This window comes from Hemiscyllium ocellatum, chromosome 45 (genome assembly GCF_020745735.1).
Source record: "Hemiscyllium ocellatum isolate sHemOce1 chromosome 45, sHemOce1.pat.X.cur, whole genome shotgun sequence".
NCBI classification, from domain to species: domain Eukaryota; kingdom Metazoa; phylum Chordata; class Chondrichthyes; order Orectolobiformes; family Hemiscylliidae; genus Hemiscyllium; species Hemiscyllium ocellatum.
Window position 1 is genome coordinate 20,520,615 of NC_083445.1, and position 16,510 is coordinate 20,537,124.

Below are 16,510 nucleotides of genomic sequence, written 5' to 3' on the forward strand. Positions count from 1 at the left end.
ATCATGAGGGGTATAGATGAGGTGAATGTCTCTGCTGCTCTTGTCCTTCTACATGGAAGTGATCATGGGTGTGGAAGGTGTTGTTGAAGGAGCATGGGTGAATTTCTACAGTGCATGTTGTGGATGGTACACTACTGCTACTGAACATCACTGGTGGACAATGTGAAAGTTGAAAGCTGCTTATCCCTAAATGGTGTCAAGTTTGTTGAGTGTTGTTGGAGCTGCACTCATCCAGGCGCATGCAGAATATTTTATCTCACTCCTAATTTGTGCCTTGCAGATAGTGGACAGATTCTGGGAAGTCAAGAGTTGAGTTATCACTGCATTATTCATTCATAGCCTCTGACCTGCTTTTGCAGCTGCATGTTTATATGGCAAGACAAGTTCAGCTCTCAGTCAATGGTAAGCATCCCACCCCAATCCCCAAACCATTGAGTGTTGATAATAGGGTCTGTAATCATGGTTATGCCAATAGATGTCAATACCACTGCGCTTTGCAGATGAACAGGGCAGTTATATCCCTGGGGCATCCTGACAAATACTTATTGTTAAATCTACGTCACTAACACTGGTTATCGAGTTATTCCATTGTTGTTTGTGGGACCTCGGTGTGTACCAAGTGGCTGCTATTTTTGCTATGTTACAATCAACATTCCCTCTCATTACTCCAACAGAAGTGAAAATTAATGTGTCGATGCAGAGATTGGCAGAGACTGGTGGACAATTAACTTAGACAGAACGTTGATTATAACGGTGATGACACCTCAAGGGTGCTCCACTTGACTCTAAAACACCTTGCTACCATCTGAGATCAGGAAGTAGCAAATTCGTTCCACCCTGAATCATTGCCACTCTTCCCCTCTCTCCACCATCCCCCCCCCCCCCCCCCCCCATTCCACCCAGTCATACTACACTTTCTATAAGTCAAGACTTATTTGCCTCAGATACTATGCTCGCAACAATTGTTCTTTGCAAGGACTCCATCCAGTCTGCATTTGAATGAATTAATACCAAGTCCTCGTTGCGGACAGCCAATTCCATGGACTGAAGACTCTCTCATTGAAGTGTTCTAGTTCCTTATTTTTCACATGGGATATGGCCATTGCTGGCAAGGCCAGCATTTGTTACCCATCTTTAATTGTCCTAAAAGTGAGCGAGTTGCTTGAAAATTTCAGAGGGAAGTTGAGTTAACCACATTGCTGCTAGTTTAGTCACATGGAGGTCAGACCAGGTAAGGGCAACAGATTTCTTTCCCTGAAGTGAAACAGATGTGACCTTTTGACAACTGATGGGAGATCTCACGGGTCGCCATTATTGAGACTGGTTTTATATTTGACATTCTGCCAGAATGGGATTGAGAATTATTTTCCCAAAGCATTTAGCTGGGCTTCCAGATGTCTAATCTAGAGACTTTCCCACTACACAACCATCTCCCTGCAGATTGCTCCTGCAGATTCATTTTAACATTGTCCCTTCTGACATGTGGCACGTCCTCTGGGTCTGCTGTTCAAAACAAGGTTAAACTATTCAATTTGTTCTGTCTCATCCAATTGCTTTCATATCTGAAAATAAAATATTACATCATCTCTTAACAATCTTCACATAGCAATCAAGGAAATCCTTAATAGTGGAGGGCTTTGGGATCCATGGCAACAATGTTGTTAATAGTATGTCAATTGTATTGCTTGTGTGGTTAGGGATAACTAAGTCGAGGGAATTGATTAAGTATCTTGAGCACATATAAAAAGGGACTGATCATCGGGGATTTGGCGTGCAGAAGTCCCTTGCAACCAAAGATTAAAATGGTTCAGACACTCCCCAACAACTTGCCTTTTCTGAACCTTTAGGGAGTCCATGTTCCACAAGTGTGAAATTATTTTTTAATTTTTAATTTTGTTTGCGTTTCAGCTGCACGCTCTAGTTGTTTGGCCACCCGGAATGCAGATGAGCTTGGGAGAACAGGGCCATGGGTTCTTCATGGGTTTGTTACAGGACCTGGTTAAGGTTGATATTAATGGGTCCAGGCAGTGAACAACTGAGAGGGTCATTATACCTGGTTTCTGTCCCTCTTCTGTGGTTCTGTCCATGCCTGGGTGACCTCAGAAAGGCAGTGTGCCAATATGGTTGTGGTTTTCTGTGACTGTGCGAACCACAGGGCTAGAGTCCACCAAGCTACCCTCGTCCTTGGTCGGCTGGGTGGGTAGTGAATGATGCCAACAGTTTAGGTTCAGTTCCTATATCAGCTGAGATCACAATGCAGTGAATACCTTCTCAAACTCGGTTCTCTGAGGGGTAACCCTCAGATTAAACTCAGCACCAGCCATCTCCCTCTTTAATAAAGATAGTTACCTTTGGGACTGTGGCAACTTTCACTTTTGTGCACCAGAAATAATATTTTTGATAAGTTTCCTGTAAAGTTTTGATTTTTGTTAGAGAGCCCCTTTCAAGGCCTGCTAATAACTCGCTTCAAAAGAATGCGAAAAGGGACTGGTGGGGTTGTAGGCCAGAGGCAGACCTAGGTCATAATGCATTTTGTGAATAAACTAACTGCTAATAAGGCTTTGTGCCGAGACTCACCATTTAGCCTTGGGATCCATTTAACACAAAGCCACCTGTTCCTTAAGAGCCTGCGACTCACACCAAGTGGCATGTCTCAAGTCACTGTTTCTTTGCCCTCCCCAGGTTTAAGTCGGGCTGCCTTGCCATTTGGTCTGATGCGCCGGGAGCTGGCATGCGAAGGATACCCCATCGAGTTGCGGTGCCCAGGGAGCGACGTCATAATGATCGAGAGCGCCAACTATGGGCGAACTGACAGCAAGATCTGTGACGCCGACATCTTCCAGATGGAGAACGTGGAGTGTTACCTTCCTGACACCTTCAAGATCATGTCACAAAGGTAGGATGTCAATTACAGGGGATGTGACTCAGAGACCTGGGGATGCGGCCCAATGGGGAACAAGTTGGGAGGCGGTGGTGAGGTGGGGTGGGGGGAGGTGAAAATAATATCCATAAGAGATGAGTATGTATTCCTAATCAGGTTCCTCCTTTTCTGGTAAAAAAATTCTGTTGATTTTGCCAATCGCCCATAACATTTTAGCCAAGGAATCCTGACCTGATCCTCAGATTGTACAATGAGTGAGCCAGAGGCTGCACAGACACCATTCTTTCCTCATTCTAAAGTATTTTGTCCTTATTATACACATAAGCCATTGCAATATTGTTTGTTTTTGGCATGCCAAAATGTATTCTGGGAGGTTTCAGTGAAAAGCTAAAATACAAGATTGAAGTGTTTGCAGTGCCACAGCAGGCAGGAGGGTACAATTACAATGTGACATATTTACTTAGGATTCTTCCATTACAAATGGGGGATAGGAGTTTTGAAATTTACACAAAATTGTGTCAGGACCTGACAGCAGAGCATAATGTAATCGAAGTACATGCAGACCGGGGATTTGCAAATAGAGAGATGATAATTTTTTGCAGGAGATAGGAAATGTTCAGGTGTAACAAACAGCACAAACCACCGGACATGACCGATAGCTCTATCTTTATTGTTGTCCCACCAGTATTACCTGAGTTTCCTGTTCCTGTTCACAAGTGCATTTTCGCTGCCTTTCCAGTTTAAAGACCTTCATTTCCACCCTCTCCAAACTCCAGACACCTTTTTAAAACCTACATCTTTTACCAAGCTTTTAGTCACTGAGCTGAATATTCTATTTACATGGCTTGGTGTCACATTTTTGTCTGATAACATTCTACGGCAGCTCCTTATGGTGCTTTACAGCAATAATTATGCATTAAATTGATTTTTATAACAAGAGGATTCAAGTACAAGAGCAGGATGACTTGCTACAGTTGTTCAGGACCTCAGTGAGACCACACCTCGAATATTGTGTACTGTTGTGGTCCCCTTATCTGAGTAAAAATGTTCTGGTAATGGAGGGAATGTAACAAACATTCCTGGGATGGCAGAGCTGATGTACAAAGAGATGTTAGGACTATATTTACTTGAGTTTAGAAGAATGAGAGGAATCTCTGTGAAATCTATAAAACTCTAACAGGATAAACACAGGAAGGATGCTCCTGATGACTTGGGGAGTCCAGAACCAAGTGTCACAGTCTAAGAATAGTAGGAATACCATTTAGGATTGAGATTAGGAAACATTTCTACACCTATACTATGGTGAACCCTGTGCAATTCTCTGCCACAGAGAGCAATTGAGGCTGAAACATTAAATGTTTTCAAGAAGGAGGTAAATATAGTTCTTCGGGCTAAAGCGTGTGAGGAGAAAGGGGGAACAAAATACTGAGTTGGATGACAGCCATGATCATATTAAATGTTGGAACAGTACTGAAGGACCAAATGGTAATTCCTGCTTCTGTTTTCCATGTTTCCAAAAATGGAAGTTGGTATTGACTAGGCAGGTGAATGCAGCAGCTTCTTAAGTATCATTGTGTATCGCTTTATGGTTGCCATCGATTTACAGTTCACGGGATTCATCTTGTTTGTAACACTGGCTGTCTGGACTCACTGGATCAAGAGGCTGTGGGCTAGAAGGATCTCCTTCTTGCAGTGTGGTCCTGTAGACTCTGGTCATCCTGAGCTTTGTGAAGGTACCTTTAGCACCAACCTCTTCATGTGGAGGCTGGTCAGCATTTGCACAAGGTTTGCTGATGGCCCTGGACTTGTTGTATCTGTCCTTCCTCCATGTCTTTGCATCTTCATTACAACCCAGCAATACAGATGATAACCCTTACTGCGACCAGATCCATCTGTCATTCTTCCAATGAATATGTGTGGGGAGCAGAAGAAAACCCAGAACAGATTCTTAATAATGTGAACAGTCAGCATTCACATACAAATGAACATTTTGCAGAGTTCTCCATACAGTGGAACATGGAGTACTTAGACAAGAAGGGTGTTGGAATGTGTCTACACAATACTTCAACTTTGCACCTTATTCTGGTGAATGCAGCATATTACAAAAGGCAACCATAGATTGTAAGTTCTGCATGAGTACTGACTCCTAGTGCCGTTTCACCATGGAAAGTGGCATTACGTGTAAGACTGTGTTGCAGAAGGTGAGAGGAATCAGGCCTGTTCCCTGTGATGACCATGGGATCTCGCATTATCATTATGTTTTGTGGCCAAATTATAAGGTCACCCACCCAGAGGTGACTATCTTCACTCTGCAGTGACACGGTCAAGATTATTTGTGATCAGCATTTGCACCTCACACAGTTGAAAACCGACTGTGTTTCACATGCATGATGCTATGATTACAGAGGACTTCACTCTGTACCCTGGAAGTGTCTGATTGATGTGATTGCTCCCTGAATGGACTTCTGTCAATCCGAAATGAAGCTTGTGGTTGAAACAAGAAAACAAACACTGAGTCTGCCCTACCTGGGTATGATCACAGCCATTTTCAACCTGCATGTGGCTTTAAGAGTCAAGAGAAAATGGTAGGGAATGGGGTTGCACTTAACTTCATGTGACACATGCTCAGCTTGGTGATGAAGACCTCCCAAAGTGCCTTTAATTGGACACTCCCCAGACAGCCTATCATTTTTCATCCCCCACCCACCACCCAGAGTGACGACTGTAACACTGATCCTAACCCTGAGTCTGAGCCCAAACAGACCACTGTGGTGGTGAATGCCAACACCTCCCATTTCTACAGCTTCCTGTGTTCTCCCATGTACTATCATTTCCCATCCCCTAACATTACCCGATAGAGGTTTATAAAATTATGAGAGGCATGGATAGGGTTAACAGTCAGAATTTTTTTCCCAATGTTGAAATGTTTAATTCGAAAGAGTATGCATTTCAGGTGAAAGAGGCAAAATTCAAAGGAGATGTGAGGGGCAAGTATTTTTACACAGAGAGTGGTGAGTCTGTAACATGCTGCCAGGGGTAGTGGTGGGGGCAGGTACAATAGAGGCATTAAAGCGGCTTTTAGATAAGCACATGGAGGGATATGGATCATGGGCAGGCAGAAGGGATTAGTTTAATTTGGTGTCATATTTGGCACAACATTGCAGGCCAAAGAGCCTGTTCTAGTGCTGTACTGTTCGATATTCTATATCAAACTTGCCTCCATTACCATTCTTGTCTTCTCTGCATCCCTAGTTGCTGCTTCCAATCCCCAGCATTGAGTTTCCCAACTTTACAACAATCTTCACCATTTGACTTTCATTGCACTGATCCCAGGAATGACCATGGCCCCCACTGTCCTAAACTCTAACAGCTCTCTGTGTCCATCCTTAGGGGACTAGTTGGTTTAGTTGGCCAGTATGGATTAGATTGGTGCCAACAGCACAGGGGTCAATCCCTGTTCTGGCTAGGTGCACTGGGGACCTGTTGTATGACCCCTGCTGGAGGTGGCAGTACTGTGGGTCAGAGCTGCTGTCAGACAGAGAACTCAAAATGAAACTCCTGAGTCGTGTTTCAAGAAGAAAAGTATGAGAAATATGTAAGTGATCAGTAAGATAATGTTGCCAAGCACTTGGCAAGTAGAAATTCTTCTGACTCCTGGTGGACCTGCACTGATACATCCAGCTTTGTCTCTTTCTCTCTCTTTTCAATGTATCCATTCCTCTCCCTTGTTTAAAAGCACTGACTATCCCTCAATTCTTTCAAAGCAAAAGGAACACCAGAAATTAGTTGATTAAACTCCCAAGCCACATATTCTTGTTCCTCTCTCTCACTCTGCTTCCTTTCTCTCACTTTCTTTTCTTTTTATCTCCTTCTCTCTAACTCTCTGTCTCACACTTCTCCAATCCCACCCTCATTCTTTCTCTCTCTTGTCTCTCTTTCTCTCTCACTTCTCTGTCTCTCAATCTTCTTGACTTCTCTCTTTTGTTCCTTCCCCCCCTTTTTCTTTCTCTCTTTCACTCTCTCTTAGCTCCCCCTTTCAGTCTTTCTCCTCTTTCTCTCTTTCTTGAAGTCCACCATTCTATTTTCCCTTTCCATCCTTTTTCTATATCTCTTCCCTCATCTCACCCTTTCACCCATCACTCCCTTTTCCATTTACTGTATAGTTCGTTCTGGAATTGCATCTTCCAAAATGTATCACCTCACATTTGCCCGGATTGAACTCCATCTGCCATTTCTCTCCCCAGCCCTCCAATCTATCTATATTCTACAGTATTCGCTGACAATCCCCTTCATTATCTGCAACTCCACCAATCTTAGTGTCATCTCAAACTTGCTGATGAGGCAACTTACACCTTCCTCCAAAATCATTTATGTATATCACAAACAACAGTGGTCCCAGCTGTGGGACACCGCTGGTCACAAGTCTCCATTTTGAGAAGCTTCTGCCCACTACTACTCTCTGTCTCCTGTTACCCGACCAGTTCTCTCTCCATCTAGCTAGAATGCCCTTGACCCCATGAAACTTCATCTTCTTCATCTGTGTACCATGGGGAACTTTATCAAACGTCTTACTGAAGGCCATGTATATGACATCTATATCCTGTCCCTCATCAATCAATTTTGTCACCTCTTTAAAGAATTCTGTTAGGTTTCTCTCTGCACAAAACCATGCTGCCTATCACTGATAAGCCCATTTTCTTCCAGTATCTTCTCTAGCAGCTTTCCTGCCACTGATGTCAGGCTCACTAGTCTATAATTACCTGCATTATCCCTGCTACCCTTCTTAAACAAGGGGACAACATTAGCAATTTTCCAGTCCTCTGGCACCTCCTCCAGTTTCAAGAATGCTGCAAAGATTACTGTTAAAGCCCCAGCTATTTCCTCTTTCGCTTCCCTCAGTAACCTGGGATAGATCCCATCCAGACCTGGGGACTTGTCCATCTTAATGCCTTTTAGAATACACAACATCTCCTCCATCCTTATGCCAACTTGACCTAGAGTAATCAAAGATCTATCCCTAACCTCAAAATCAGCCATGTCCCCCTCCTCGGTGAATACCAATGCAGAGTACTCATTCAGAATCTCACCCATTTTCTCTGACTCCACGTGTAACTTTCCTCCTTTGTCCTTGAGTGGGACAATCCTTTCCCTTGTTACCCTCTTGCTCCTTATCTATGAATAAAAGGCTTTGGGGTTTTCCTTAACCCTGTTCGTTAAGGATATTTCATGACCCCTTATAGACCTCTTAATTCCCCATTTCAGATTGGTCCTACATTCCCAATATTCTTCCAAAGCTTCAGCTGATTTCAATCACTTAGACCTTATGTATGCTTCCTTTTTCCTCTTAGCTAGTCTCATAATTTCACATGTCATCCATGGTTCCCTAATCTTGCTATTTCCATCCTTTATTTTCACATGACACATTTTCACCTGAATTCTAATCAACCTCTCTTTAAAAGCCTCTCACATATTGAATGTGGATTTCCCTTCAAACAGCTGCTCCCAATCTACATTCCCCAGCTCCTGCCAAATTTTGGTATAATAGGCTTTCCCCCAGTTTAGCACTCTTCCTTTGGGACCGCTCTCGTCTTTGTCCAACTTATGGAATTGTGATCACTTTTCCCAAAGTAATGATGAAGGGCTCTGGCCCGAAACGTCAATTTTTCTGCTCCTCAGATGCTGTCTGACCGGCTGTACTTTTCCAGCAACACACTCTCAACCCTGATCTCCAGCATCTGCAGTCCTTACTTTTCCCAAAGTAATCCCCCACCAAAACTTCAACCACCTAGCCAGCCTCATTCCCCAACACCACGTCCAGTATATGGTCCCTTCCCGAGTTGGACTACTTACATACTGCTTTGGAAAACCCTCCTGGATACTCCTTACAAATTTTGCCCCATCTAGATATCTAACATTGTGAATCACAGTCAAAGTTGGGAAAATTAAAATCTCCTATCACCACCACCCTGTTACTCTGACATCTTTCCATAATCTGTTTACATATTTGTACCTCTATCTCACACTCACTGTTGGGAGGCTGTAGTACAGCCCCAACATTCCTGTTTCTGAGCTCTGCCCATATTGCCTCACTGCTTGAGTCCTCCATAGTGCCCTCCTTCAGAACAGCTGTGATATCTTCTTTGACTAGTAATGCAACTCCTCCACTCCGTTTACCTCCCTCTCTATCCCGCCTGAAGCATCGATATCCTGGGATATTTAGTTGCCAATCATGTCCTTCCCTCAACCAAGTCTTAGTTATAGTAATAACATCATACAACCTGAAGGTGGCAACACAGGTCATTAGAGTGGTTAAGAAGGCATACGGCATGCTCTCCATCACCAGACAGGGTATTGAGTACAAGAGTTGGCAGGTCATATTATAGTTGTGTAAGACTTTGGTTCGGCCACATTACCAAAAAGAAATGGATGCTTTGGAGAGGGTGCAGAGGAGGTACACCAGGATGTTGCCTGGTATGGAGGATGCTAGCTATGAGGAGAGTTTGAGTAGATTAGGATTATTTTCATTAGAGAGGGGACCTGATTGAGGCCTACAAAATCATGAGAGCTGTAGATAGGGTGGACAGCAAGAAACGTTTTCCCAAAATGGAGGACTGAATTACTGGGGGTCACGAGTTCAAGAGGGGAAAGGTTTAGGAGAGATATACGTGGAAAGTTCTTAATGCAGAGGGTGGTGGGTGCCTGGAATGTGTTGTCAGTGAAGGTGGTAGGGGTGGGAACAATAGCATCATTTAAGATGTATCCAGACAGATACATGAATGGGAAGGGAGCAAAGGGATACAGACCCTCAGAAAATAGGTGACAGTTTTAGTTAGAGAATCTGGATGAGCATAGGCTTGGAGAGGGCAAGGGTCTGTTCCTGCGCTGTAATGTTCTTTGTTCTTTGTTCCCTGTTTTCCCGTCCGTCACTCTTTCTCCCATTTCCTCTTCTCTCCATCTCTCTGCCTACACCCCCATCTTACCTTCCTTTTCTCTATATCTTCCCTTTCTCCCTCCGTCCCTCACCTTCCCACTCTCTTCCGCTCTCATTCTCTGTCCCTCATTGTGGTATCATAGAATCTCTGCAATGTGGAAGCAGGCCATTTGGCTCATCAAGTCCCCATTGACCCTATGAAGAGCACTACATGCAGAAACCCCACCCCCTACCCCACCCCACCCCACCCCCATCATATCCCTGTAGCCCTGCATTTTCCGCAACTAGCCCATCTAGCCTGAACAACCCTGAACACTATGAGTAATTTAGCATGGTCAGTCCACCTAACCTGCACATCTTTGAACAGTATGAGCAATTTAGCATGGCCAGTCCACCTAACCTGCACATCTTCGAACCATTCCCCACTGTTCTGTCTCTTCCTACCCCTCTTTCGTTACCTTCCCACGGTCCCTCCATTCTCTCTCTCTCCTAATCCCTCCCCTCTTCCCCTCCCTCTCCCGGTCTCTCCTACCTTCCTCCGTCCTTCCCCCCCTCTCTCCTCTTTCCCCCTCCCCTCTACCCTTCTCCTCTCTCATTCACTCCTCCTGTTTCCCACCCCCCCGGGCATTCAGTATCAATAAGTGGAGAAGTAAGATGATGTACTGACCGGCTAAGTTGTCTGGAAGTCTCCATTTCTGTGGTAATACATGGGCTTTGATCAATATGTTGTCTGCTCCAAACCTCAAGTGCAATCAACAAAGCAAAACTTGCCAATAGATCAATAGTAGCTGCATCAGTCAGTGCGGACTGTTCATTAAAGCCTTGGCGCCAACTAAATCAGTGGGGAGCTTCTACCTGACAGCCTTTCGGGGATGTGACTTGACGTGTGGTCTGAGCAATGGAGAGTGCGATCAATAACACAACTGGACCAGGATGCTCCAGCACCCACTTCCTAAAAGAATGTTCTGTGATGTAATCAATACTAATTGAACCTTCTTGAGTGGGAAATAGACTCTGGGCTGCACAGTTATTTTTTAAAAGCGCACTGACTCCATGCAAAAAGGAAAGTGGGAGACCTGTCATCCATATCCCACCCCTCGTCCTCCATGACGTACCCTGGCTCGAGGTTAAGTAATGTCTCTGGTTTTGAATTCAAATTTTTTAAAATCAAATCCCTCCAATCGCCTCAGCCATCATTTCCAGGCTGAGTTCCCGCTGTGATGTTGCATCACTCCAAGACTGCTTCTTGTACATTCTCAGTTTGAATCATGCCATTTATGCAGCTTAAGTTTTGGAGTCTCTAAACCTCTCGGGTACTTCCACATCTTTTGAGACACACCTTGAAACCTCTGTGTTTGATCAAGCTTTTGGTTATTTGCTGTATTACTTAACACTTATTATTGTACCTCCTTATAGTGCTCTGCCTCCTAGTTTTTAAATCGCTCCCTGGCACCTCTATCAGGTGTTTTATCATGTTACAAATGCTGTATGAATATAAGTTGTTGTGTGTTTCTTCACATCTTGAAGATCGATCTTCCTGCTGGGTCACATATTCATGAGGGCTGGCCACCCTGCTGTGCCTCAACCAGGTCCCTATCCTTCAGCTCGAGAACGCAAACACAAAGGAGGCTATTTGCCTATTGAGGCGTCATAGTCGATTTTGATCTTGACTCTTATCTGTTAACCACAACACACCTAATATCAACACATGAATACACTGTACAGGGGCAATCATTAGCTAGTTCAAGAGACAAACAACTGGTGTGTTTGAATGGTCCCAAGCCAGACAAATCAAGAGAATACATGCATCTTTTCTTTTTGTACAAAATTTAGTCACCCGTAAGGGTAAATGAGTAATATTTTGTTTTATTCATTCATGTAATATGGGTGTCACTCACTAGATCATCATTTATTGCCAATCCCTAATTAACCCTTGAGAAGGTGGAGGTGAGCTGCCTTTTTGAATTGCTGCAGTCCATGTGTTGTAGGTACATCCACAGTACTGTTATAGAGGGAATTCCAGGATTTTGACCCAGCAACACTGAAAGAACTGTGATATATCCCATGTCAGGATGACAAATGATTTGGAGGGGAACTTGCAACTGATGGTTTTCCTATGTATCTGATGCCCTTGTGCTTCAAGGTATCAGTAGTTGTGGGTTTGGAAAGCGATTTATGAATTTCAGTGCCAGAGTGAAGTAGACAGTACATGACAGCAATGTGTTGGATCACCTCAAACAGCACACCCTCTCAGCTGTTTTAGTGGATTGGCCATACGCAACAAGCCCATGCTTTCAAAACTCAGAATATAATGTCTAAACTTAGATGAGATTCCACCATTTGACAGTACGTGTTGAATAATCCTGAGTTTGATAAGAATTGCACTGTCAATCAGTTTAAAATTATTTGTCATCTCTGCATCGAACTGCCCTCTGCAGGCAAAAGCATTATGTTCAGGCACTGAACCTTCTTTGAATGAAACAAAAATATGATAGTGGGGACAATAGTTCCCTGGTGCAATTGGCATAGCAAGGTGTTAATCAATCAGTGATGACTTGCCAACCATCGGTGCCATTTTCTTATGTAGTATAAATAGTTCCTTTGACATTGGGCGTTTGTCCTCATAAGTGGAAGCTTTGAAAACGTATTCTCTTTTGAACAAATCCAGTTTTCCTATGTTCAATACCAATGAAGATGCTTTCTAGCTTTATATGGTCCATTTGCTTCTTCATTTTAAATATCCGCATGAGCTTTCACACTTGAAGGGAATGTCAATCTGGCTGACCTTTTCTTGAAAATAAAGACATTTTCAAGCCCTTGAGAAGATGGGGTAAAAATATATCACTTCGTACAATCTCTGAAACATGTTGGTTACGTGATGGCAGAAGTTACCTGCTTCAATTTAAATAGATTTAAAGTTTTTAACCTTCTCAGCCAAATCAAACAATATCCAATCACACCCATTGATCAATCCTTAACACACACTGATGAATCCTACAATTCAATACACTCATCAATCCCTCCATCCACAGACACTGATCAATCCCTCCATTCACACGCTGATCAATCCCTCCATACACACACTGATCAATCCCTCCATACACACACTGATCAATCACTCCATTCACACACACTGATCAATCCCTCCATTCACAGACTGATCAATCACTCCATTCACACGCTGATCAATCCCTCCATACACACACTGATCAATCCCTCCATTCACAGACTGATCAATCCCTCCATTTATAGACTGATCAATCATTCCACTCACACGCACTGATCAATCATTCCACTCACACGCATTGATCAATCCCTCCATTCACACACTGATCACTCCATTCACACACTGATCAATCCCTCCATTCACACACTGATCAATCACTCCATTCTGACACTGTTCGATCCCTCCATTCACACACTATTCATTCCCTCCAATCACTCATTGATCCCTCACTCCATTCAAACACTGATCAATCCTCCCCTCACACAATGGTCAATTGTTCCATTCACACACCGGTCAATCCTTCCATTCACACACTGATCAGTCACTCCATTCTCACACACTGATCAATCCCACCATTCACACACGGATCAGTTCCTCCATTCACACACTGATCAATGACTCCATTTACTCATTGATCAATCCCTATCTTCACACATAATGGTTAATCCCGCCATTCACACTCTAATCAATTCCTCCATTGACAATCACTCACTGGTCAATCACTCCATTCGTACAAACAGATCAATCACTCCATTCACACACACTGATCAATTCCTTCATTCACACACTGATCAATCACTCCATTCAGACACTGATCAATCAGTCCATTCATGCGCTGATCAATGACTCCATTCACACACTGATCAATCACTCCATTCACACACAATGATCTATCCCTCCATTCTCACACTGATCATCCCTCCATTCTCACACTGATCAATCCCTCCATTCACACACTGATCATCCCTCCATTCTCACACTGATCAATCCTTCCATTCACTAAAGATCAGCCCTCCATTCTCACACTGATCAATCCCTCCATTTACTCACTGATCTATCCCTCCATTTACTCACTGATCTATCCCTCCATTCACTCACTGATCATCCCTCCATTCTCACATTGATCAATCATCCATTCACACACAATGATCTATCCCTGCATTTACACAATGATCTATCCCTCCATTCTCACACTGATCATCCCTCCATTCTCACACTGATCAATCACTCCATTCACACACAATGATCTATCCCTCCATTCTCACACTGATCATCCCTCCATTCTCACACTGATCAATCACTCCATTCACACACAATGATCTATCCCTCCATTCTCACACTGATCAATCACTCCATTCACACACAATGATCTATCCCTCCATTCTCACACTGATCAATCACTCCATTCACACACAATGATCTATCCCTCCATTCTCACACTGATCAATCATCCATTCACACACAATCATCTATCCCTCCATTCTCACACTGATCATCCCTCCATTCTCACACAATCATCTATCCCTCCATTCTCACACTGATCATCCCTCCATTCACACACAATCATCTATCCCTCCATTCTCACACTGATCATCTCTCCATTCTCACACTGATCAATCATCTATTCGCACACAATGATCTATCCCTGCATTTACACACTGATCAATCACTCCATTCACACACACTGATCTATCCCTGCAGTCATTCCAGTCTCACACACTTGATGAGTCACTCCATTCCATAAATTTTAGATTACTCATGGACAAAGCTGAACGTGGCCCTAAAGGAAGAGTGCTAAATGGGGGGAAGGTCAACTGATCCAAAACTCGGCAGAACCTGGCGAATGTAGATTGGGACCAGCTGTTTGAATGTAAATCCACATTCAATATGGGGGAGGCTTTTAAAGAGAGGTTGGTTAGAATTCAGGAGAGATATGTTCTTGTGAAAATGAGGGATCGAAATAGCAAGATTAGGGAACCATGGATCACCATGAAATTGTGACAGCTAAGAGGAAAAAGGCTTCGCATATAAGGAATTGGTGATTGAGGACAGACAAAGGTTTGGAAGAATATCCAGAATTTAGGATCAATCTGAAATGAGGAATTAAGAGGGCTAAAAGGCGTCATGAGATCTCTTTAGGAACAAGATTAAGGAAAATCCCAGAGCCTTTTTTTATATATATAAGGAGCAAGAAGGAAACTGGAGAAAGGATTGGCCTACTCAAGGACAAAGAAGGAAAGAGATGCGTAGAGTCAGAGAAAATGGGTGAGATTCTGAATGATTACTTAGCATCGGTATTCACCAAGGAGAGAGACATGGCGGATGTTGAGGTTAGAGTTAGATCTTTGAACATAGGACTTTGGTTCAGCCATATTTGGGATACTGCTACAGTTCTTATCGCCTCATTACCAAAAGGATGTGGATGCTCTGGACAGGGTGCAGAGGAGGTTCACCAGAATGTTGCCTGGTTTGGAGGGTGCTAGTTATGAAGAGAGGTTGAATAGTTTAGATTTATTTTCATTAGAAAGAAGGAGGTTGAAGGGGAAACCTGATTGAGGTCTACAAAATCATGAGAGGTATAGACAGGATGAATCGCAAGAAGCTTTTTTTTCCACAGTGTGAAACTCAATTACTAGGGGTCAGCAGTTCAAGATGAGAGGGGAAACATTTAGGGGAGAAATGCGTGGGAAGTTCTTTACACAGAGGGTGATGGGGGCCTGGAAGACATTACTAGCAGAGGTGGTAGAGGTGGGAATGATAGTGTCATTTAAGATGTATCTAGACACATATATGAATGGGTAAGGAGCAAAGGGTTACAGACCTTTAGAAAATAGGCTGCAAGTTTAGTTAGATGATCTGGATCGACACAGGCTTGGAGGGCTGAAGGGCCTGTTCCAGTGCTGTAATGTTCTTTGTTCACACACTGATCAATCCTTCCATTCACACACTGATCAATCCTTCCATTCACACACTGATCAATCACTCCATTCACTCACTCATCAATCACTACATTCAGAGGTCATGTTGCGAATGTACAGGATGTTAATCCATCTTTGGAATATTGCCTGCAATTCTGGATTCTTTCCTTTTGGAAGGATGTTGCGAAACTTGAAAGGGTTCAGAAAAGATTTACAAGGATGTTGCCAGGCTTGGAGGGTTTGAGCTATAGAGAGAGAGGTTTTCCCTGATATGTCAGAGGCTGAGTGGTGAACCTATAGACGTTTATAAAATCATGAAGGGCATGGATAGGGTAAATAGACAAGGTCTTTTCCCTGGGTTTGCATAATCCAGAGCTAGACGGCAGAGGTTTAGAATGAGAGGGGAAAGATATAAAAGGGACCTAAGGGGCAACCTTTTCACACAGACGGTGGTGCATGCATGGAATGAGCTGCCAGAGGAAGTGGTGGAGGCCAGTACGATTGCAGCATTTAAAAGGCATCTGGATAGATATATGAATAGGAAGGGTTTGGAGGGATATGGGCCAGGTGCTGAAAGTGGGACTAGATTAGGTTGGGTGTCTGGTCGGCATGGACAGGTTGGACTGAAGGGTCAGCTTCCATGCTGTACATGTCTATGAATCTATGCACTGATCAATCCTTCAACTCACACACTGATCAATCACTCCATACCCACACAGATCAGTCCCTCCATTCACACACTGATCAATTCCTTCAGTCGCACAATGATCAAT

At 43.5% G+C, this 16,510-nt stretch overlaps 1 protein-coding gene across 1 annotated transcript in view; it reads left to right on the forward strand.

Moving 5' to 3' along the window:
• The first annotated feature begins 1,095 nt into the window (after positions 1–1,095).
• Positions 1,096–16,510, forward strand: part of LOC132835881 (adhesion G protein-coupled receptor L1-like) — a 399,302-nt gene continuing 383,887 nt past the window's right edge. Inside the window, exons 1-3 of the mRNA XM_060854978.1 lie at positions 1,096–1,149; positions 1,909–1,981; positions 2,683–2,896. Coding sequence (XP_060710961.1) covers positions 1,096–1,149; positions 1,909–1,981; positions 2,683–2,896 — 341 coding nt within the window. The remainder of the gene's footprint in view (positions 1,150–1,908; positions 1,982–2,682; positions 2,897–16,510) is intronic.